This window comes from Colias croceus, chromosome 7 (genome assembly GCF_905220415.1).
Source record: "Colias croceus chromosome 7, ilColCroc2.1".
In the NCBI taxonomy this organism is placed as follows: Eukaryota; Metazoa; Arthropoda; class Insecta; order Lepidoptera; family Pieridae; genus Colias; species Colias croceus.
Window position 1 is genome coordinate 7,371,882 of NC_059543.1, and position 22,810 is coordinate 7,394,691.

The 22,810-nt window shown below is 31.5% G+C and overlaps 2 protein-coding genes across 3 annotated transcripts; both read right to left on the bottom strand.

Moving 5' to 3' along the window:
• Positions 1-773: 773 nt before the first annotated feature.
• On the bottom strand, positions 774-3,477 carry LOC123693393 (U1 small nuclear ribonucleoprotein C). 2 transcript variants are annotated; one of them, XM_045638472.1, is made up of 2 exons: positions 2,896-3,477; positions 774-1,075 (listed from the first exon to the last, which is right to left on the bottom strand). In XM_045638472.1, the coding sequence occupies exon 1, from the start codon at positions 3,391-3,393 to the stop codon at positions 2,899-2,901; it is 495 nt and encodes a 164-aa protein (XP_045494428.1). In that variant the 5' UTR covers positions 3,394-3,477; the 3' UTR covers positions 774-1,075; positions 2,896-2,898. The 2 variants fall into 2 exon arrangements, with proteins under 2 accessions (XP_045494428.1, XP_045494427.1); XM_045638471.1 differs by having other exon boundaries at positions 774-1,071; positions 2,892-3,477.
• Positions 3,478-13,991: 10,514 nt separating this feature from the next.
• Positions 13,992-22,587, bottom strand: LOC123693137 (CTP synthase). The gene is made up of 10 exons (XM_045638101.1): positions 22,259-22,587; positions 21,989-22,159; positions 21,341-21,558; positions 18,314-18,478; positions 18,116-18,237; positions 17,779-18,033; positions 17,334-17,626; positions 16,979-17,207; positions 16,780-16,868; positions 13,992-15,405 (listed from the first exon to the last, which is right to left on the bottom strand). The coding sequence occupies exons 1-10, from the start codon at positions 22,431-22,433 to the stop codon at positions 15,311-15,313; spliced, it is 1,812 nt and encodes a 603-aa protein (XP_045494057.1). The 5' UTR covers positions 22,434-22,587; the 3' UTR covers positions 13,992-15,310.
• Positions 22,588-22,810: the final 223 nt, after the last annotated feature.

The window sequence follows — 22,810 nt, forward strand, 5'->3', positions numbered from 1 at the left end:
GATTCGCCACCTCTGCAGGCCACCAAATGCCGACATCGGGCATTTTCACATGACAGTTTATAAACTGTTAAAAAAGTGTTGGAAGGCGGCTTTAATAAGTATAATTAATATCGAAACCTACAACTGAAAGGTCAAAAATGCATAAATAAATAAAAGTTACTACCTATACAGAACTGATTTTAATATTAAGTGTGGTGAAACAGTACCTTATGATTTGATTACAAAGTTTGCTTTCAAGTGTATCAAGCTGCAAACATAATATCTGTGACACCACAGACTGTGACACCATGATACAATACAAAGGCATTTGAGGCAATAAATATTAAATATAAGATAAATAAAGTACATAGCAGTTTCTCTATTTAAAACAACTTCACTTGTTACAAAATTGCAATTTGCTCATAATAATGTTATATTAATACTAAGTTTAAAACAAAATTGCTTCACACTGTCTGATCATCCCTATGTATAATCTTTAAAACTGTGTAACAGATTTTGATGCAATTTTTTAAATAGAAAGGTTCAAAATGAAGGTTTATGATTATAATTTGTTTAAGGGCTACCGCACACGGGCCACCGGCCACAAAACGCCACCACTGGCATATTTCCTGCACTTTTCATACATTTTATATGGACTCGCCGCACACGCTACACGCTTCTAGCTTCTCGTGGCGGCATTTGTGGCTGTGGCCAGTGGCTCGTGTGCGGCGACGGTAAGAGAATGTGAGCGAAAAATCAGTTTGTTATATTAAGGGATACCAAAAAAAAAAACATTGAGTAATTTATTCTATTTTAATTCATAGAATCAAGATTTTGTGTCACTGATAACAAAACACACATGATATTGATGTTTTTACATGGGTAGGTTCATGAAATAGCCATTCAATATAAAATATTAACCACCGATACAAAAATGTAGTCATTAATCCATACTCTTTCAGCAGCTAATTTCTGAAATTAAATAGCAAAAACATGTTTGTATTATACATTTACAATAATTTACAAATATTCATTTGAATCACTTCTCTATCAGTTCTTATAGTAGGTACAATAATTCTAATGACACTAAATTTGTATGACCCTGAATTTGGCAGACAGCAGACAAAATGTAATTTCAGATTGGGATATCTCTAAGCGAAATTAAGTTTTACGTGTTTACCTAATGGGAAATTATTTGTCGTTGATTTACCTACAGGTGATAATTAAGAAAATTTTATTTTATTTTCTTTATTTTTTTTTAAATAAAAAATAAAATTTTGGGAAGCTCTCACCGTGTTCCAAGTTGTTTGATAAATCTGAAACTTTCAAATTTAGTTTATTATTGCATTCTGAAAAGGTGATATCAGTTAGTTTTTTCATTTCGGATCGGAATATTCTGGGACGTATATCTACCAGTAAAATTAATTATCAATGGAAAAAATAAAAGACATAATTTCGTCTTTAAAAAAACTAAAGGTGATATTTTTTTAATTTAAAATTTGTCAGTCGGATCATAAGATATCCTAATTTTTAAATTTTGATGCCAGATATCTAAGTGAAAATTAATCAAAATAAAAATCAAAAACATGTCATGTCTTCATTTTTAATAAATCTACAGATGATATATCTCAGATTTTATAATTTCTTATTTATTTATTGAATATGCTCATCTTTTGATTTTTTATCCGAAATGGAGAATATCAGGCATGCATTATTCTTTTTTTTTATTAAATGAAGAAAAACATATTATCAAGGCAATTCAACTGTTAATATTCAGCCCATAATAAGAATAAATTATGGAATAAAATATTTTCAGTCTTTATATCATAGCCCGGTCGAATTAGACCTTTGCAATAACAATAATTCCTACAGAGCTAAATTGTGGTAGGGTGTACCATAACAAATAAAGTTTTAAAAGTACAAGTTTTAAGATCCCATGTGTACAACAAAAGTTATTCAGAGTCAAAGAAAAACGGACAGGATGGTAAATTTTATAAAAAAATACCTCAAATAAGTACTAGATCCAATAATTATTCTGTACAAAAATGATCTCCATGTTTTCTTTCCCAACAGTTACGAGAGTTTAGAGGGTGTGCCTATAAACTCACCAGCTTTCCACCAATAATTTGGCTCTGTAGGAATTATTGTCATTGCAAAGGTCTAATTTGACTGGGCTACGATATAAAGACTGAAAATATTTTATTCCATAATTTACTCTTATTATGGGCTGAATATTAACAGTTGAATTGCCTTGATAATATGTTTTTCTTTATTTAATAAAAAAAAAGAATAATGCATGCCTGATATTCTCCATTTCGGATAAAAAATCAAAAGATGAGCATATTCAATAAATAAATAAGAAATTATAAAATCTGAGATATATCATCTGTAGATTTATTAAAAATGAAGACATGACATGTTTTTGATTTTTATTTTTATTAATTTTCACTTAGATATCTGGCATCAAAATTTAAAAATTAGGATATCTTATGATCCGACTGACAAATTTTAAATTAAAAAAATATCACCTTTAGACTTTTTAAAGACGAAATTATGTCTTTTATTTTTTCCATTGATAATTAATTTTACTGGTAGATATATGTCCCAGAATATTCCGATCCGAAATGAAAAAACTAACTGATATCACCTTTTCAGAATGCAATAATAAACTAAATTTGAAAGTTTCAGATTTATCAAACAACTTGGAACACGGTGAGAGCTTCCCAAAATTTTATTTTTTATTTAAAAAAAAATAAAGAAAATAAAATAAAATTTTCTTAATTATCACCTGTAGGTAAATCAACGACAAACAATTTCCCATTAGGTAAACACGTAAACCTTAATTTCGCTTAGAGATATCCCAATCTGAAATTACATTTTGTCTGCTGTCTGCCAAATTCAGGGTCATAAATTTGTTCACTATTTGTTCATTGGTGGTCCATTCATCATAGGTGGTCGCATCTGACCCATAGGGCCCATTGGTCCCATATGTCCCATCAGAGGTCCCATCATTGGGGGACGCATGCCCATCATTGGCGGCATTGGCCCGTGTGGACCCATCATCATCGGCGGAGCCATGGGTCCTCCTGGACCCATGGAAGGTGGTGGAATCATACCAGGCGGCCCGCCAGGCGCCGGAACTGGTTGCCTAGGTCCTCCAGGTCCCATTACTGATGGATCCCAAGGTGGTGGAATTGCTGCACCTTTACCACCGAATGGATTTTGTGCTATTTTGCCAGCCTTAAAGGCTGCCGTAGTTGCATCAATTAAATGCTGCGCTTGTTCCTCCATCCATTTTTGATAGTAAAACTTAACATTATCTTTATGCTTACGCCCAGTACAATGTGTTTTTCGGACACTAGGAGAATCGTGCGTTAAATAAGTATCACAATAATCACAATAATACTTCGGCATTCTTAAAAGTTATAATTAATTACGTTTTATTTCACCAAATAAACAATGCACGCTAGTTTTTTGACAACGACACTCGTCAATCGTCATGACATTTACTGTTAATTTTTTTTAATAATTTATTCATAACCATGGATACAAGTCCTTCAGTCGCAATCTTAAAGTATTTACTGTTAAGGTGATTGCTACGATCTGTTCCCAGCCAATGTCCCGCTAGATGGCGCTGAATTCTACATTTCTAGTTTATTTGAGTTTTTGCGTAATTGGAAAAGATTAAGGTCGTAGGAATAGTCATGGCGATTACTGAATATTATATTTTATTTAAATATGTCATATCATTGCCTTAAAATCCACCCAATTCGGTAAAACCATGCGTTTTAACATCTGTCATTGCATACAGGGTCGTTTACACACACAGACGTATACAAAAATGATAAAGATTGAACTCTAGATGGCGTGAATGTAAAACAAGTTTGGCGTGTATGTATTTGAGTAGTTAGTAGCATATTATATTCTGAATTTCTGATCCATGCCTATTCACTCAAAACTACCTAATAACACTAATGATATGTAACAGTAAATTATTTCAATAGGTAGGTATTTGAACATTTCCCAACAAGACGTAAGAATAATTATTCGTAGGTATACAAGATACAATAACAAATCTAATACACTATTTATTATTTTATTATTTACTAGCGGTCCGCCCCGGCTTCGCCCGTGGTACATGTTTACGTTTTCTCTCCATAAGAAGTAAGAACCATCCTCGTACTTCAAGGAATATAATAAAAAAAGAATTATCGAAATCGGTTCAGCCGTTCTCGAGTTATGCGCTTACCAACACATTTTGCGATTCATTTTTATATTAGACTAGCGGTCCGCCCCGGCTTCGCCCGTGGTACATATTAACGTTTTCTCTACATAAGAACCATCCTCGTACTTCAAGGAATATAATAAAAAAAGAATTATCGAAATCGGTTCAGCCGTTCTCGAGTTATGGAATTACAACGAAAAGTGGCATTGATTTTTATATATTAGACTAGCGGTCCGCCCCGGCTTCGCCCGTGGTACATGTTTACGTTTTCTCTACATAAGAACCATCCTCGTACTTCAAGGAATATAATAAAAAAAGAATTATCGAAATCGGTTCAGCCGTTCTCGAGTTATGCGCTTACCAACACATTTTGCGATTCATTTATATATATATAAGATTATGTGAAAATAACCAGGAAGGTGAAAAACATATAAATTACGAAAACATAGTAACATATGGCTGTCGCTACAATAATTATATTTCAATTTTATCTTTTTATACCTAGTAGAACTGGCCGACGAATAAAAAAAATCGTATTAGAATACAATATATTACGGAACAAAAAAAGGATTGTAACTGAATTAGGTAGGTATGTTTGTTTCTGGGCGCACCGTTTTCGACGACGCGACGCGACGCGCGACGTAAGCGTATAGGTATAGGTACCTACTTTGCTAAAACAAACTAATAAAATTGTGTGTCTGTCTGAAAATTCGGAAAAGCATATTTTGCAAGTTTGTGATTACTTTGATAGTTTACCGATTTATAATAATTGTAATTGTAATTGTATAATATATAATTTGCAATGTGGTGAAATTTCATAAAAATCACGGGCCAATTTTTTGTTTTGAATCCCACCGAAAATATAATTGCGTTATTAGAATAATTAATTACTATACCTACCCACGATCAATTATTACAATATAGTCTCAAATGCATACTAGAGAAATATTGCAATTTGATTCAATTAAAATGCATAGCATACAAAAATAAATTCACAACACAAGAAATTCCGCGCGCAAATCATAGCGCGTGTCAATGAAATCAAGAATGTTTTATATCAAGCCGACGCGGACGAGCGACGACGCGACGCCGAACAAAAGTACCTACGACGGACGACCACGCTTCGAGTTGCCAAACACACAGCCAAACAACAATAATGAGTAATAAATTGTTTACAAAAAAAACAAGTTTTCCATTTTTCTGTATGAGTAGACAGAACTTCAAAACGCCACCTGCTACGGTTTATATTATGAACGATGGTTATAAAAATAAAAGTTATATTTGTTGGTGTAAACTATTTTATTGATCAATAATTTTGGAATTTAAAACTGTCAACATTGATTACAATAAAACGCAGTTTTATTTTATTACACTATTGTTTTTTTATCAAAACATGTATTTGAAGTACCATATAATATTATGCTGATCCAAGCATTTTCACTCAAAACTAATATCACTAATGATTTGTAAAAGTAAATTATTTCAATATACATTTCATAACCAACAAGTAAGAATAATTATTATTATTATTCCTACCTACAACAACAAACCTAAAACACTATTTACTATGGGAAAATAACCAGGAAGGTGAAAAACATTATATTATTATTTACGATTTCGACGCACTCGACTTTTAGTAAAATATAGTAGGTAAACATAATATTATGGTTTTGATTTTTGCTACTAGTATAAGAAAACTGCGTGTTCAAACTACTTGTTTGTCTGTCTGAAAATTCGGAAGTACTTTGGTAGTTTACCGATTTATAATAATATTGTATATTATATCGTTGTTTAAAAAATATTCAAACACAATAAAATATGATATACTGATTTATCACTGGTTTCAGTGATGAACTGATGAGTCAATGTTAGCCACTATACTTTCGTCATACGTGTGTTATGTGTATGATTGATGTGATTTGCAACGTGGTGATATTTCAGAAAAATCACGGGTCAAATTGTCCCACCGAAAATATAACTGCGTTATAAGAATAACTATACCTACGATAAATTATACATAATACAATATAGTCTCAAATGCATACTAGTGAAATATTTTATTTGAATCAATAAAATAAAAAAAAAATAAAAAATAATAATAATACAAAAATAAATTCACAACACAAGAAAATCCGCGCGCAAATCATAGCGCGTGACAATGAAATCAAGAACTTTCGAGCCGACGCGGACGCGACGCGGACGACGAAGGAGCCTAACAAAAGTACCTACAATCATAGGCGGCTCGTGACAAAATTGTATGGCCGTGTTCACTTGAAATAAAACAACGAAAATAGGTACCTACAATAGCGTTAGCAGTACAAAAAAAATGAGCACCACATTATAAATGTCTATTTAATATTTATACACTACAAATTATAGAGTATTTCAAAACGAATTCAATTATTATTTTGCAATAATTAGAAAATCCCCGAATTTGCATTCGTGATCGTATTCATAGTGTTTGTCTACACTAATATTATAAAGAGGAAAAGTTTGTTTGATTGTAATGAATAGGCTCATAAACTACTGGACATTTTACCAATGTTTGCAAGTTTGTGATTACTTTGATAGTTTACCGATTTATAATAATTGTATACTTATATCATTGTTTAAAAATATTCAAACACAATATTATGATATAGGTACTGATTTATCACTGGTTTCAGTGATGAACTGATGAGTCAATGTTAGCCACAATACTAATCACTTTCGTCATACATGTGTATGAACTATGATTGATGTGATTTGCAATGTGGTGAAATTTCATAAAAATCACGGGCCAATTTTTTGTTTTGAATCCCACCGAAAATACATATATTACTAATTGCGTTATTAGAATAATTAATTACTATACTCACGATCAATTATTACAATTTACAATATAGTCTCAAATGCATACTAGAGAAACATTGCAATTTGAATCAATTAAAATGCATAGCATACAAAAATAAATTCACAACACAAGAAATTCCGCGCGCAAATCATAGCGCGTGTCAATGAAATCAAGAATGTAATTTATATCAAGCCGACGACGACGCCGAACTAAAGTACCTACAGTACCATTTACCTTCAGTGTACAATACAGTTTACAGACCTACGACGGACGAACAATAATGAGTAATAAATTGTTTACAAAAAAAAACATAGTTTCTAAGGTCATTAGTTTTATTTTATTTTATTGTTATTTTCTTTGAACGATTGGAAATGAAATTACTCAATTTTTACATAGAACTTTGATTTATTAGAATTATGCTCATTATGTATAAGTTGTATACGTAGTATATTATTATTAGTCTGTGGTATAAGATAACGAACGCGAATGCACGACATCTAGCGCGTCTTATGTCTAAACATCGCCTTTCGTTTAGACATTGACGCGCTAGATCTGTAATAAGTATATAGTCTATGCGCTAGATGTCGTGCTTTATGTCGTGTTTCGCTTGGCAAAAGTCACGCACACTACTGTAGAAGTGTCAAATTTTTCCGGTATTTTATAGGTAAACCAGAATCTGATGGCAATTAGGGAAATCAAAATTTTGAGTGTGCAACCCTGGGGAAAATGGACTGAACGATCTTGATACTGCTTATTTTTTTATTTTGTCCTCAATATCAATAGTCACATTACATAAGTGGACAATACTGTAGGTACTTAATAATGAGATATCCACTTAATATTTTAAATTCAATTATACATATTACTTTTATACAGGTAATACATATTATTATTTACACATACCTATATTTGTATATTCATTACCCTCAGAGCAATAAACCTATAGAGTACTTGTATCGAGCGTATACAATTTACATATATTTGTTTCTCTCTATCTAAAGAAAACATCGTATGAAAGAATGAGATAGCTATAGACTGCAAGCTACGTTTCAACATAGTCATGGCACCATTTTTACTATAGGTACGTATTTAGATAGATAGAAGGTGATAGTGATGGGATGTGCTTTAATCGATAAAATCGTGAATACATTTTGCATTTACGGTTTCGAGAAATAATAAATAATAAAAAAAAAACAAAATTAATAATTAATTTCAGTTGAATACATTATTTGTTTAATCCTACGAATATAATAAATGCGAAATTATGCGAGAATGGATAACTTTCTCTTTCACTGCTGAACCGATTACAATGAAAATTTGTACATACACACATAGGATAGATTTTGCTGTGCGGGATTTTCTTTAAAAACGCGGGCGGAAAGCTAGTATATTATAAAATAAATTTTAAAACTTGAAATGTATCTAATTTACAAGATAGAAAGGACAGTCTTAAAGAAAACATTTTCCTTTCATCCTACTAATAAAGCGAAAGTTTGTGATGATGGATGTTTGTTACTCTTTCACGCGAATACTTCTAAACCGATTACAATGGAATTTGGAAAAATTTCTTTTGATCCCGTAAATCTCACAGGAATGGGAATTATGCGGGTTTTTCTTTGAAAACGCATGTATATCAAGTATGTATAATTCAATAGTAGTTTCTCATCTATGAGAACTGTCATTTAATCAACCGTTTAATTTTCATATAGTTACACAAGTAACTTATGTGTAAAAAAAAATTACAAATAAAAATTCACTCTCTTTAATCAAAATAATGTACAGAAACAAAAAAAACGTAAGCGTAAGATTGCACAATTATTCTTCTAGAGTATCCATCTTGATAACACGCAGGCTCGAAATGCAGTGAACACAATGTAGCAAATTTCGACGGCGTCCACGGTCCAATCTACTCGTCTCATGTTTTATACCCATTTTTTATTTAGCTCTGGAAATCTAAAACAAAATGAATTTATTAATGATTTGACGAATAGCCGTATTGGAAACTCCTTTAATAAGTTTTCATAAAATTATATTCTAATCAACAAACAATATTATAGTTACCTAAATATTATAATCTTTTTTAATTTAAAGTATCAAAACGGGTAAGTCCAATATACCAAAAAATCTTCAAAATTGAAAATTGTGATGTGTTTGACCCTTCTTCATCGAATGTTTTTCTATACACATTATAAACAACACCTCTTGCTTGTGATCGCAGCGGCTTTTTCGACATTTTCGAAGAATTTTTAGGCAAAATCCTAAAAATTATTCATCAACTGCAAAAAAGACAAATAATTTGACAACCATTTTGATAGTTGTCAAATAAGTTGCCACATGAAAATCTTATATTTCATAAATATAAATATGCCATCAGATTCTGGTAGACCTTTACTGTTGTTTTTCTAAGTAAATATTGTAAATTATTGATTAAAAAGGTCGAACGCGCACACATTTCATTATAGAGAAGTGATAAAATGATTAGTTTTAAAGAAATAGTGTCTGTGTTAAGTGTTTAGAGGTAATCAAAAATGTATGGAGGGACGGTCGGAACATCCACCTTAAATGTGCGCAATGTTGCCAGCTTGTAAATCGTAAATAATGTGACGAGAACATTCATGCTATTGATTCATCCGATTCAGAGCATCCTAAATTCAGAAGTAAGTATGGTTTATGACTGACTGAATCATTTAGAATCCTAATAAAAACACATTAATCAGTTACTAAAAACTTTACTTATTTTTATTATTACTAAAGATAACATATTTCTTTTGAATCACAGTTTGTACCAGAAGTGATGTCAAGTTAAAGGTAAAGATTATCGATTGTGATACCATTCCGATTATAAATTCAAAATATTATCATAAATTGAATCAGATACGTAAAAATAATAATTACAACGTAAACGTACTAATAAAATGACCACATAATATCTATGCATTTTATGTTAAAACTAAACTAAACAAATATTTTATTATTTATTGGTTTCTATCTTACAATTTGGTCGTCTTTTTGTGTAAATTACATAACATAATAGAAGAGTTTTTCTGTATCGGATATAGTTTACATGGTATTTCTATCGGTTATTATACCCGGCGCGGCCTAAGATGATCCCTATGACACTGACAGTTATTCTCAAGAGACAAACTTGTAATGGCGTCACCATTAAATTAGAAACGTATTGGAGGCGTCTAAAAATGGCATTTATTAATTTTTACGTAGCTTTATCCTATTATAATGATATTCCGTTGGAATTATAACAATTCTTATCATTTACGAGAAATTATATCAATCTGACTTTACGTTTACGTCCTTCAAAACTTACATCGTTGGCATTTATCGACTAGTGCGGAAAGTATCGATAAACAAATTTCGATAATGGAAACGAGTTCACATTCTTTCCATGCTTAAGCTATAGTTCATTCACTATTGAATGGAACAGAAGATCGCAGCATACTTAATTAATAATTACCGTTCGCGTTAATTTACTTACCTATGATAATATAAGTTTTTTAGAAAAATTAAATGGGGGATTCCATTTTCATGATAAATTAATATACACTGTGTTAAACGGGTTAAAAATTACGAGAAAATGATAAGGTGTATTTTTATGTTTTTGAAAACTTTCGTTTTACTTACCGTTTCGTTATAATATTTGTAAAAACATGTTTACCGAGGTGGCTGAATGCAAACCACGCCTTTGCCTATAAAATAGTAAAGTATCGACAAGATCCATCATACGAGCAATCACTAAGACGAACTGTCATAGGGATCATCTTAGGCCGCGCCGGGTATATAATCTATCGACCCATCATTGAATAATTCTGCGTAAACATCACTAAGTGGGCGGGGCCTGTCCATGAAGTACAATAATTATTTGTATGACATTGTAACGCAATACAATTCTACATAGGCGTGAAGCTGTCAAAAAGCAAATAATATGATTTATTAAGAAAACCATTCGTAGATTATATTTGTAGCCGCTGGTTCTAAAATACTCACAACCTTCATTATCATAATTAGTTACTAAATTAAGAACAGTGGGGATCAAAAGTATCAAATATGTAGGAAATTTCTAAATTTGCTTCTGAATTTAGTGACTGAATTCAGCGTAATGTAATATAAAATAATGTAAAGCGCATTGGTGATCAAAAGGAAGTTCGATTCTCCAGTCGCAAACATAAATATTAGTCCCATTTTTTTACAAAAACTTATCACAATTGATGTTCTAAGAACTTTTTTAAGAAGAATTCTCATTTAAAACTTCACAAAAATTCACATAATATTATGTGCATCACATAAATGTGCAGTCTTATTTGCATCGTTTTTAGGGTTCCGTATCAAGGGAATAAATATTAAATACATGTAAACAACCCTATTACTAGGTCTCACCTGTCCGTAACGTTATAGAATTTTTGTCTAACTAGCAGCTGTACACGTCTGTTAAGCTAGAAAGGTCAAGTCAGCAGAATCACTCGTATTATTATATCTCAAAATTTAGTGCTCATTTAGTGCTAATTTAGTGCTGATAACAGATATTTGGTGCTGTGATAGGACTAAAAACGAGAACACTGCTAACTTTTCATAAAGCTAGCAGTGTACCATTTGTGACCGCGCTATGATACAGTTGGAGCGAGGGGCACATCTGCTAATAATTTAGTGCTCAATTAGTGCTGCCTGTACAAGCAAACAGATATTACAAATTTTTTTTTATAACTTTTTAAAAATGAGAACACTGCTAACTTTTCATTAAGCTAGCAGTGTACCATTCGTGACCGCGCTATGATACGGTTGGAGCGAGGACACATCTGCTAATAATTTAGTGCTCAATTAGTGCTGCCTGTACAAGCAAACAGATTTTAAAAAAAAAAAATTTTTTTAGTTTTTTTAGTATGTACATAACTGCGGACATAACGACACGAGCAATCATAGAGCTGAAAGATCACTTTAGAATCGGTAGTGGTGAAAGTGATTAGAGTTACTAATTAGTGCTCAATTAATGCTACCGGTAAACCCAGAAAAATTACAAAAAAAAAATCATTCTAGAAAGGTCAAGTCAGCAGAATCACTGGTATTATATCTCAAAATTTAGTGCTCATTTAGTGCTAATTTAGTGCTGATAACAGATATTTGGTGCTGTGATAGGAGGACTAAAAATGAGAACACTGCTAACTTTGCATTAAGCTAGCAGTGTACCATTTGTGACCGAGCTATGATACGGTTGGAGCGAGGGGCACATCTGCAAATAATTTAGTGCTCAATTAGTGCTACCTGTACAAGCAAACAGATTTAAAAAAAAAAAAACAGTTTTTAAGTATACATAACTGCGGACATAACGATACGAGCAATCATAGAGCTGAAAGATCACTTTAGAATCGGTAGTGGTGAAATTGATTAGAGTTACTAATTAGTGCTCAATTAATGCTACCGGTAAACCCAGAAAAATTACAAAAAAAATCATTCTAGAAAGGTCAAGTCAGCAGAATCACTGGTATTATATCTCAAAATTTAGTGCTCATTTAGTGCCAATTTAGTGCTGATAACAGTTATTTGGTGCTGTGATAGGGGGACTAAAAATGAGAACACTGCTAACTTTTCATTAAGCTAGCAGTGTACCATTCGTGACCGCGCTATGATACAGTTGGAGCGAGGGGCACATCTGCTAATAATTTAGTGCTCAAGTAAAAGTGCTGCCTGTACAAGCAAACAGATTTTTAGTAATTTTTTTTTTTTTAAATCTGTTTGCTTTTGATTTTTGAAAATCTACGATTTTCTTAGCGAGCAGTTGAAAAATGATTTTTTTTTTTGTAATTTTTCTGGGTTTACCGGTAGCATTAATTGAGCACTAATTAGTAACTCTAATCAATTTTACCACTACCGATTCTAAAGTGATCTTTCAGCTAGTATGATTGCTCGTATGCGTATCGTTATGTTCGCAGTTATGTATACTAAAAAATCTGAAAAAAATTTTTTTTGAAAAATCTGTTTGCTTGTACAGGCAGCACTAATTGAGCACTAAATTATTAGCAGATGTGCCCCTCGCTCCAACCGTATCATACCGCGGTCACGAATGGTGCACTGCTAGCTTAATGAAAAGTTAGCAGTGTTCTCATTATTAAAAACTGATAAATTTTTTTTGAAATATCTGTTTGCTTGTACAGGCAGCACTAATTGAGCACTAAATTATTAGCAGATGTGCCCCTCGCTCCAACCGTGTCATAGCGCGGTCACGAATGGTACACTGCTAGCTTAATGAAAAGTTAGCAGTTTTCTCATTTTAAGTCCTCCTATCACAGCACCAAATATCTGTTATCAGCACTAAATTAGCACTAAATAAGCACTAAATTTTGAGATATAATACGAGTGATTCTGCTGACTTGACCTTTCTAGCTTAACAGACGTCAGCTGTACCTCGAGGTTTTACCCGTATTGCTTCGCTTCTGTTGGGCTCAGCCATTATATTAAGTAATATATATCAGCTATTATATTAATATAAAACAAACAAGAGGTCTCAGCTGATATTTAATAATATAGTCTAATATTATAGTCTTCCTCGATAAATGGACTAAAACTGAAATGATTCCTGAGATTAGCGCGTTCAAACCACCAAACGAACAAACTACTGCTATAAGTAGTAGTATAGAAAATTATGCAGGAGACCAACTTTGCGCAAACGCCCTCTGAAGACAATGTTGGAACTTTCTATTTCAACTAGAAGCAAAAATATAATTGTTACAGTCTTATGATTTAGCATAATATTTTATATTGCCTGCTGCTGCATTATTTGGCTGTTGGCTGTTGCTGGCTGACTGCTAATACTCAAGCTATACTACTCTGTAGCTTAATAAGTGTGTTGCATGCCTTTAGACATGAAAGAAACTGACCACAATATGCATCATAGTTTTTTAGAAGTAATAATTTCACTTTTAAAATAATAATTTAATAAAAAATAAAAAAAAAACGTTTAATCTTTTTTTTTATTTAAAATTAATTTGACATACAATAAACTGGAATGGTTACATAGTATGCAATGGCGTTTACTATAATTACTGGCAAATAGGTACATGAAATACTATATTTTATATAATATCAATATATTATATATCTTACTGTTAAAAGTTTTTTTATTACAATTTACAACAGACATAAAATATTTTTTTTATTCAAAATAGCCATACAATCACAAAGACAGTATTAACAACCAACCATAATAATTATTATACATAAAACAAATTCATATGGTTAATGATACAGTAGGTATGTAGTTACATACATAAAAAAATATACATAAGAGTAAGTAAAAGTATGGTTGTTTAGTAATATGAATTTTTGTGAAGGGAATAAACAAATTGCTTATTATGCTTATTACAACAGAGATTCAATTAGTTATATGAATTCTAGTGAATAAGTAAAATTATATTATTATCTAATATTTAAATTTTATTTAATTTCTTCGAACCATTAAATAGACAAAAGGCGATTAAGCTGACTTGAGTTTATATAATTTTTATATAAGTATGTTTTAATTGTACTGTGAAATCCAAAATTTTGAGTGTATAAAGAATAAATATATATATATTATCACATTTCACGGATAATGACAATAGGCTTAAAGTAAATTGAAAAAAATTACAATCTCTTACTTTTTAGGCAATGAATAAAACTTTATAAAGTATTTTTATAATTTTCTCACTAGGCAAGCTTCACACCTTACGATTATTTTTAAATATTGTACTGATTCGTAGAATAGGTAGGTAGCTATTTTGTGTATTGGAGAAAATCCTACTAATAAAAGATTATAAAAAAATAACTAACCCAACTTTTGTTCACATACATTTTATACAATATACATACTACATAGGTAAGTATATAAACAAATACAGTCTTATTCATAAAAAGTTTTAGAATATTTAAAGGCTTGCTATAGTGTGAATGTAAAAAATAATTATTTAAACAATTTGATACATAATAAACTATAGCGAATATATAAGCTTTACTGGAATTAAAATGTGGTTGAATCCTTCTATAGGTAGGTATCCTTCTATTTTTATGAATAAGGCCGTTAGTACCTTTTTTATCACATAAAATAACAGTTACACTAGTTATAGTTTATAGATTAAAAAAAACTGTTTTACTTAATTAAGAAATTGTTAAGAGTTGCAAATAATACATACAATAAAATAAAAATAATTATAAAACAGATAAAAACAAAATTTAACAAATAAATTTTTACTCTTAAAATATACGTAATTCACTTATAGGCTAAAAAGACAAATTTAATGTATTCCATTTGTTTCAGGAGCAACATCACCATTTTTACTAGTGATATTAAGGGAAGCTAGTGACACATCTTCATCAAGATCTCCTTCATCTGGAAAGCATGAATTAAAAATTGAGTTTTATTCTATTAAAGACCTAGTACTTGCATAACTGATCTTTTATTTAATGGATGCGATGGATATCACCTAAAGAACCCTGTATACAAAACTTTATGAAAATCGTTAACCATTCCCGAAATAACCTTAATAGACACTAATTTATTTATCATCATCTTATTTTTCGTTCAAAACCATTGGTTTCCGAACGATATCTACTAAATATACTTTATTCATCAATTTTCGTTAAAAAGTAATAACTTAAATTGCTTTTGCACTCGCCACTCCGAGGCATATGGAATATGTTTTGATGCATTCATCCCTTGTTCTCTGCATATATAAGTACCAATGTATTTGGCTCAGTACTCAATGTTAGGTTGTAATTAGGGATTGCAATCCGGCGTCATTTTCAGTCCGGCCGGATACGACCGGATTCCCATCAATCCGGCCGGATCCGACCGGATTGATTAAATCAAGATGATTTTCGCTTTTTATAAAAAATAAGTGAATTAATCAATCAATCACTGCACTTATATGTAGGTAGTTTATAAAAAATAAATCACAAATATATAAAATTGACTTTATTAACCGACTTCAAAAAAAAGGAGGAGGTTATCAATTCGGCCGGTATGTTTTTTTTTTATGTATGTACACCGATTACTCCGAGGTTTCTGAACCGATTTACGTGATTCTTTTTTTGTTCGATGCGAGATGGTGTCGAATTGGTCCCATAAAAATTTTATTCGGATAGGCACAGTAGTTTTTATTTTATGAGCATTTTTGTCTGTATTTGTAAATGTTGCAAGTGCAAGTTTGAAGTCGGTTGTTTTTAATGCAGTTATCTACTTGTTTCCTAACCAATGTTAAGACAAATAGACAACAAGAAAACAATTAAGTACTGTAGGTAACTAGTAATAATTTTACGACGTAACGAGTAGCTCATTCTTTATAGATTTCGCTTTCACAGATAGATCAACGACGACGACGATCGGCGACGAACGACTCGCACGCATGAATACTACGCACAACGCAGTTAAAGTACTCATGCAACAGCTATATTATTTTCGCACAAACTGCTAGCACCGGATCCGGTCTTCGGATCCGGTATATTGGTACCGGATCCGGTAACCATTAAATGATGCCGGATCCGGCGGATTACCGGATCCGTTTTTCCGGATTGCAATCCCTAGTTGTAATAGATGTTGAAATTGATTTAGCATAATATATGTGAAACTATCTCGTAAGTTATTTATGATCAATAACTCTCATTTCTTTCTTAACTATAACGTCAGACTTGATTGAAATACATAAATTTGTACTTGACTCATTATACTTAGGATGTATGCCTACATGCACATCTAAGAACCTACCTGAGCTCACATCAGATTGGCTTCTAGGGCTGAATCTGCATCCCTTTGACAAATATTGCTTCAATTTTCCAGTAGCAGCCAATATAAGCCTTAAATTAAAACATCACTATGAAATACAGATATAAAATTATAATGAAAAATTGATACAAATGTTGTAATTTGTAACAGTTAAATGCCATTTTATTTAATGCTCTCTTACCCTAAGAATGGTGGACTAGGTGACAGGGGCCTGGAAAGGTACTCAGGGTGAAATTGTACAGTTACATAGTAGGGATGGCTTTCCACAATTGCCACCTCCATACGAGTATTTGTTTCGTCTTTTCCAATAAATCTTAAGCCAGCTGCTTCAAGTCTTTCAATATATTCTGGGTTAACTTCATAACGGTGCCTATGACGTTCTTCTATCATTTCCTTTTTGTATAATGATGCTACAAATAGATACAGTTAAGTAAGTATGGTAATTGGTAAAAAATATTTAACTAAGTTATAATTACAATTAAAAATTGAAATACTATTTCCTCTTATGTTCATTTATAAGAATGAATATATCTCACCTACTACACTAGGTTGAAGGTAAGTTTTCCTTTTACCCAACCTCATTGTACCGCCAAGATTTCCAGGATGGTGTTCAGGCATATCAATGACCAGTTTATCCTCACAATTTGGGTCAACTTCAGTACTGTTTGCTCCAGTCAAACCTAATACATTTCTAGCAAATTCTATAACAGCTGCTTGTAATCCTAAACAAATACCAAGCATTGGCTTTTGTGTTTCCCGACACCAATTGCAGGCTTCTATTTTTCCTTCCATACCCCTTTGTCCAAAACCACCAGGCACTATGACACCACTGAAAAAATGACAAAAGATTAGTAATATATATTAAAATTCTAAACATAAGATATGATAAATATTTATGTATATTTCCTAAACTCACACTATTGCAAATTCATAATATTCCAAGGCTCTCCAAAAATGGTAACATTGGCAAATAATACTCACTCACTCTTACAAAGATCCTGCCAAGCTTTATGGTAACCTACTGGGTCTGTAACTTTACTCTGTTTCTCCAAATTAACTGCTTCAATGTAAGTCAAATTAAGCTTACAACCAGCGGCAATGCACGCATGTTGTAATGCTTTAGTGACACTAGCATAACTGTCTTCTAACTTGGTGTATTTTCCGACAAGAGAAATATTTACTTCTCTTCTAAGATTTTCAACGCGTTTTGCAAGGTTGCGCCATTTTTTCATAAAACTGTGAAAGTAATAAATAACTTAATTCAAGTAAATACTAGTTTTCTACCATTTTTTTATAAATAATTAAAAATTAAACTAACCTTCCTGGACGAGGCATAGATATATTCAATTGAAGTCTCTCATTCAAATATTGTACAACACCTTGAGCCTCCATTAATAATGGAACATGATAAACAGAGGTCAAGTCATGGACACATATAACCTGTAACAATAAATAATATTTACATTGTAATACTTGAAAATAATTTAACAATTTTTTTAAACAGATTATGAATTACCTGTTCTGGTGCGACATGACAGAAGTTAGAAATCTTCTCTTTAATATTGTGATTTATTGGCTTCTCTGAACGACAGAGAATTAAGTCTGGTGATAAGCCCAGGCCACGTAATTCTCTTACTGATGACTGGGTAGGTTTTGTTTTTGGTTCCCCTGTTGCTTTCGGCTAAAATAAAAGTATTTTAAAACTTCAACTTTTTTGTATTAATTGTAAAAATTTGTTTTGCTAACTTTATGAAAAATATACAATATTGTATGATGGCTGTATTAAAATACATAATATGTTAGATTTATTTAAATTTGTGCTTATATTATTATTGGGAACTATATTTTCTATCACCAAAATTTATATTTGTCATCAAGTTGTATCACCTAAAAAATAGATCTATCACAACGAAATATTTTCGTTCTCAGATAAACAAAAATTGTTCCCAGGTATGAATTATCAAATTAATGTTAATATAATATGTGTAAAATAAGAGATTGATAACCAATAAAATTATATTGCATTACATGAATATAAACTTCGTACTTATTATAACAGTTTTGTTACTTAAATAATAGCTCTGTGCTCAGAATGGTAGATTTGTCACCAAATAAATCGATTATCGATCCCTGACTGCGCCTCCTTTTTATTTGATATTTTGTCACCAATACAGACTACAGTAGTAACATTTTATTTCGTTCAGATATTAAATTAATAGTATTAGTTACCAATTTAATACATCGATTTATAATTTTAATGAAAAAATGATCAAAGGGGCGGAGACTAAATATTGATTATTTTAACTTTAATTAAGTGTTTTATCTACTATTCTAATGGCCATAAGCCAGCTATTTTAAACCAGCGCTGATTGTTCAGTGGTAATTATTTTAAACAATAAATATTGATTATTTTGACTTTCTTTTATTAACTACTCTGTTAAAATTTTTATTTAAATATAATTTATACTACCAGTGGAAATTTAGAACCTTGGGAGTCTAGTTAAGTAGCAAAATCTTTTGGTTGAAACGATGATGACAACCCTAATTTTTTATTTGAACTTAATGCAATTTTCTAGTAACATAATATGATTTATTGGTGATGTCTTTAAATTAGTTTGCTTGAATACTTATTAGGACACACCTATTATTATACATACAAAAACATTTATTTGGTACTAGACCTTATATCTCAGGATTTTAGGTGATTTATTGTGGAACTGATTTTGCATTGTTTGGTATCTATATTTTGGTGACAGATCTACTATTTTGAGGACAAACCCTATTATTTAAGAAACACAAAACTAATTAAATTGGTGATAGCTTAAATGATACCCATATTTATTCAACCTCTCATTATTATTATTTAAGTAGTCTCACAGCTGTTTTAAGAATTAAGTATTTGATGATAAGAAATTAAGAACATCTCAAAACATTCTTAAATATTTCCTTGTATCTGACATGACCTTAATTAAATCAATTCTCAATTCAGTACCCGGCTGTTATAGTCATCTTATTATCCAAAATATTTTATTTTGTTCTAAATATTTACTTATGAATACAAATGAAAAAACTGACAATTTTTATCACTCTTTTTTACATTTTAACACTCTTTTTCACAGTTTTATAATTACATATCGCACCTTCGGTAGAACAAGGGCACAATTACAGTTTTTGCAATTTTACAGGAGAGCCATTTTAAGATATTTGTAGTACTTAATGTGGTCTAGCTATGATAATAATTTTTTTATGGTTGTTCTGCTTTGTATGACATAAACTATATACTATATTCTTTTAGGTGTATTGATACAAATATTAAAAACTGCTAGTTTTTTTTTTATAATATTTTTTTCTTAAGTAGGTGTACATTTGTGCCCTTGTTCCACCAACAAGAAAATTAATTTGTAAATATGGGCATATCTAAAGCTTTAAGTTAATAATTTTGGAATGATAATAACGTGTTTTTTTGTATAAATGTTTTATTTTCTTAAACACTTTAGAAAGCCGCAGTACTTTATCACAAAAATAGAGATCAAAACTTACTAATCAGCAATTACACATCTTCAACAATCTGAAACTATTATGTTTCCTAGCAAAATTCTTTGGAATCGCTTTAAAAATTGGAATAATATTATATTAAGATAACAGAACAAGAAAGAATCATAATTCAATTCCTTGACATTAAATAATTCCTCCTTTTTCGTGGCATTTTTTATAAGGCTTATGTATTCTGCCGGAGTGCATATTGATATTGGGCCAGCTTTTTTTGCACGTTTTACATTCCAGAATGGACGGCATCGGCTTTATGCTGGGTCCCCTAATTTATGTATGATCGATTTTATAGGCAATGTGTTCACAGCAAAATAATACATTCCAAAAACAAATTTGAAAAAGAAAAATAATTATTTACGAATAAATATCTTACTAATATTATTATATATTATGTAAACTCGAAAGTTTTTGAGGATAGATTTGTGGGTGTGAGGGTATGTTTGTTGTATTTTGATTGGCAGTCCTATCGTTTAAATTTCTAAAAAACTAACTTGTTTTTTTGCTCTCTACAGCAATTATCGGAATAAAATGTTACTTTTAAGACCATGGAGTATAACAAATTTTGGACAGACAAGGGCACAATTGTCTGAACGATTTTGTCCTCCCAATTTTTAAATCGTAAACTAGGCATAAGTGTGACAGATATGGCCTTGTCGTTCCAGAAATCAAAAACATTATAGGGCATATTTACATAAACGACGTTAGCGCTCCAAGTGACAGCTAGCTCAGTCCCCGCCGATGGCACAACTAACCAATTAGACTTTGTCTCGCCAAGAGAGAAACAAAATAGCGCCAAAATGACAACGCCACTATTTCAATCTGGCTGTTTTTTGTAGGAATTAAACGCATGTCTTTGTCCCTCCAGTTGAAAGGGCCTTTTTAAAGCATTTCTGCATATTTAAGTCATTTTGGCAATTTATGACAATTATGCCCTTGTTCTACCGAAGGTGTGATATATTGAAGAACGAAAAAAGTAATACTGCATAATTCTTACCATTGGTACTAGGGATACATGAGCACAGCAAAAGTTTTCTCTCTTCACTCTGAACTGGAACTGCCTGAAGGCCTCCACAAAGGACATTCCTTCTATATCTCCGACAGTTCCACCCAATTCCACTATACATACTCTTGGTGGAGTGTTATCTGGTGTAACTGGTATTCGAGCTACTTCTTCAACCCATTTCTGTACAGCATCAGTGATGTGAGGGATGACTAAAAAAAATTATACAAAGTTATGTAAATAAGATAAATTTTATATATCTACTAGCTGTGCTTCGCAGTTTCACCCGCATAGCTCCTCTCCTGTTGGTCTTAGTATGATGATATAGCCTTTAACCATCCTCGATTAATGAGCTATCTAACACCGAGAAATTTTTTTTCAAATCAGACCAGTAGTTCCTGAGATTAGCGCTTTCAAACAGACAATCAAACTCTTCAGCTTTATAATAATAGTATAGATGTATGTGTCTAAGAATCAAGAATAAGATGAATAAAATACACTACTTATAACTAAAGAATGTCAGAATAGATTTTTAATATTTCTCTTTTGTTGATAAAGATAATAACTGTTACAAACACTAGGGTAATTAGGCAGTTTTTAGGATTCAATAGGTAACATTTTTATTAGATAATTTATTCATACCTTGCACAGTTTTCCCGAGATAGTCACCTCGACGTTCACGTTCAATTACTTGCTGGTAAATTTTACCTGTTGTTATATTATTGTCGCGATGTAATGTTATATCCAAGAATCGTTCATAATTCCCAAGATCAAGGTCAACTTCACCACCGTCATCAAGAACGTAAACTTCGCCTGTAGAAATAAAAATAGCAATGCATTATGCAGCAGACTTGATAACCATGCGCATAATATACGTATAGGTAAGAATCAATTAGAGATAGATCTACATACCATGTTCATACGGGGAAAATGTACCAGCGTCAATGTTGATATATGGGTCGATCTTTATTGATGTTACATTTATACCACAACTCTTTAAAATTGTGCCAAAAGAACTGGCTATGACACCTTTTCCCACGCCACTAATAACACCTCCAGTAACTAAAATATATTTCATATCAGGCATGCTTTATGTAGTCTTATATCATATTATCAATACCCAAAAAAATCAGAGTTTAGTTTCGAGTTTGAAAATGGAAATGCCCAGATAATTTTCTAATTTTATAACACTATTTTCTTCACAACACACGTGCGTATTACAATGTGTTTAAAAATTAAAATTAACGTCAACTCACAACTGTCATCTTTGACGGAAATCGAATTAAATTTTAAATGTCAAAGGTTACGACCACAGATTAAGGTTAAGACTAAGGCCGTGTTTCCACCTGCAAGTAAACTCGCGGAAGTCACGCGGAAGTCTTGCATGAGTTACTTGCAATATCGTTTACATATCCTGCAATTTATTGCTGCAATAAATGTCATGCGAGAAGCTCGCGATTATAC

What these genes read in the sequence shown, in the direction of transcription:
- LOC123693393 (XM_045638472.1), bottom strand. Translation starts at nt 3,393, where the DNA reads ATGCCGAAGTATTATTGTGATTATTGTGATACTTATTTAACGCACGAT.
- LOC123693137 (XM_045638101.1), bottom strand. Translation starts at nt 22,433, where the DNA reads ATGCCTGATATGAAATATATTTTAGTTACTGGAGGTGTTATTAGTGGC. An exon ending in ATGTATCCCTAGTACCAATG is followed by an intron (nt 18,479 to 21,340) that starts GTAAGAATTATG and finishes CTTTTATTTTAG; the next exon opens with CCGAAAGCAACAGGGGAACC. An exon ending in CCTTCAACCTAGTGTAGTAG is followed by an intron (nt 17,208 to 17,333) that starts GTGAGATATATT and finishes ATCTATTTGTAG; the next exon opens with CATCATTATACAAAAAGGAA.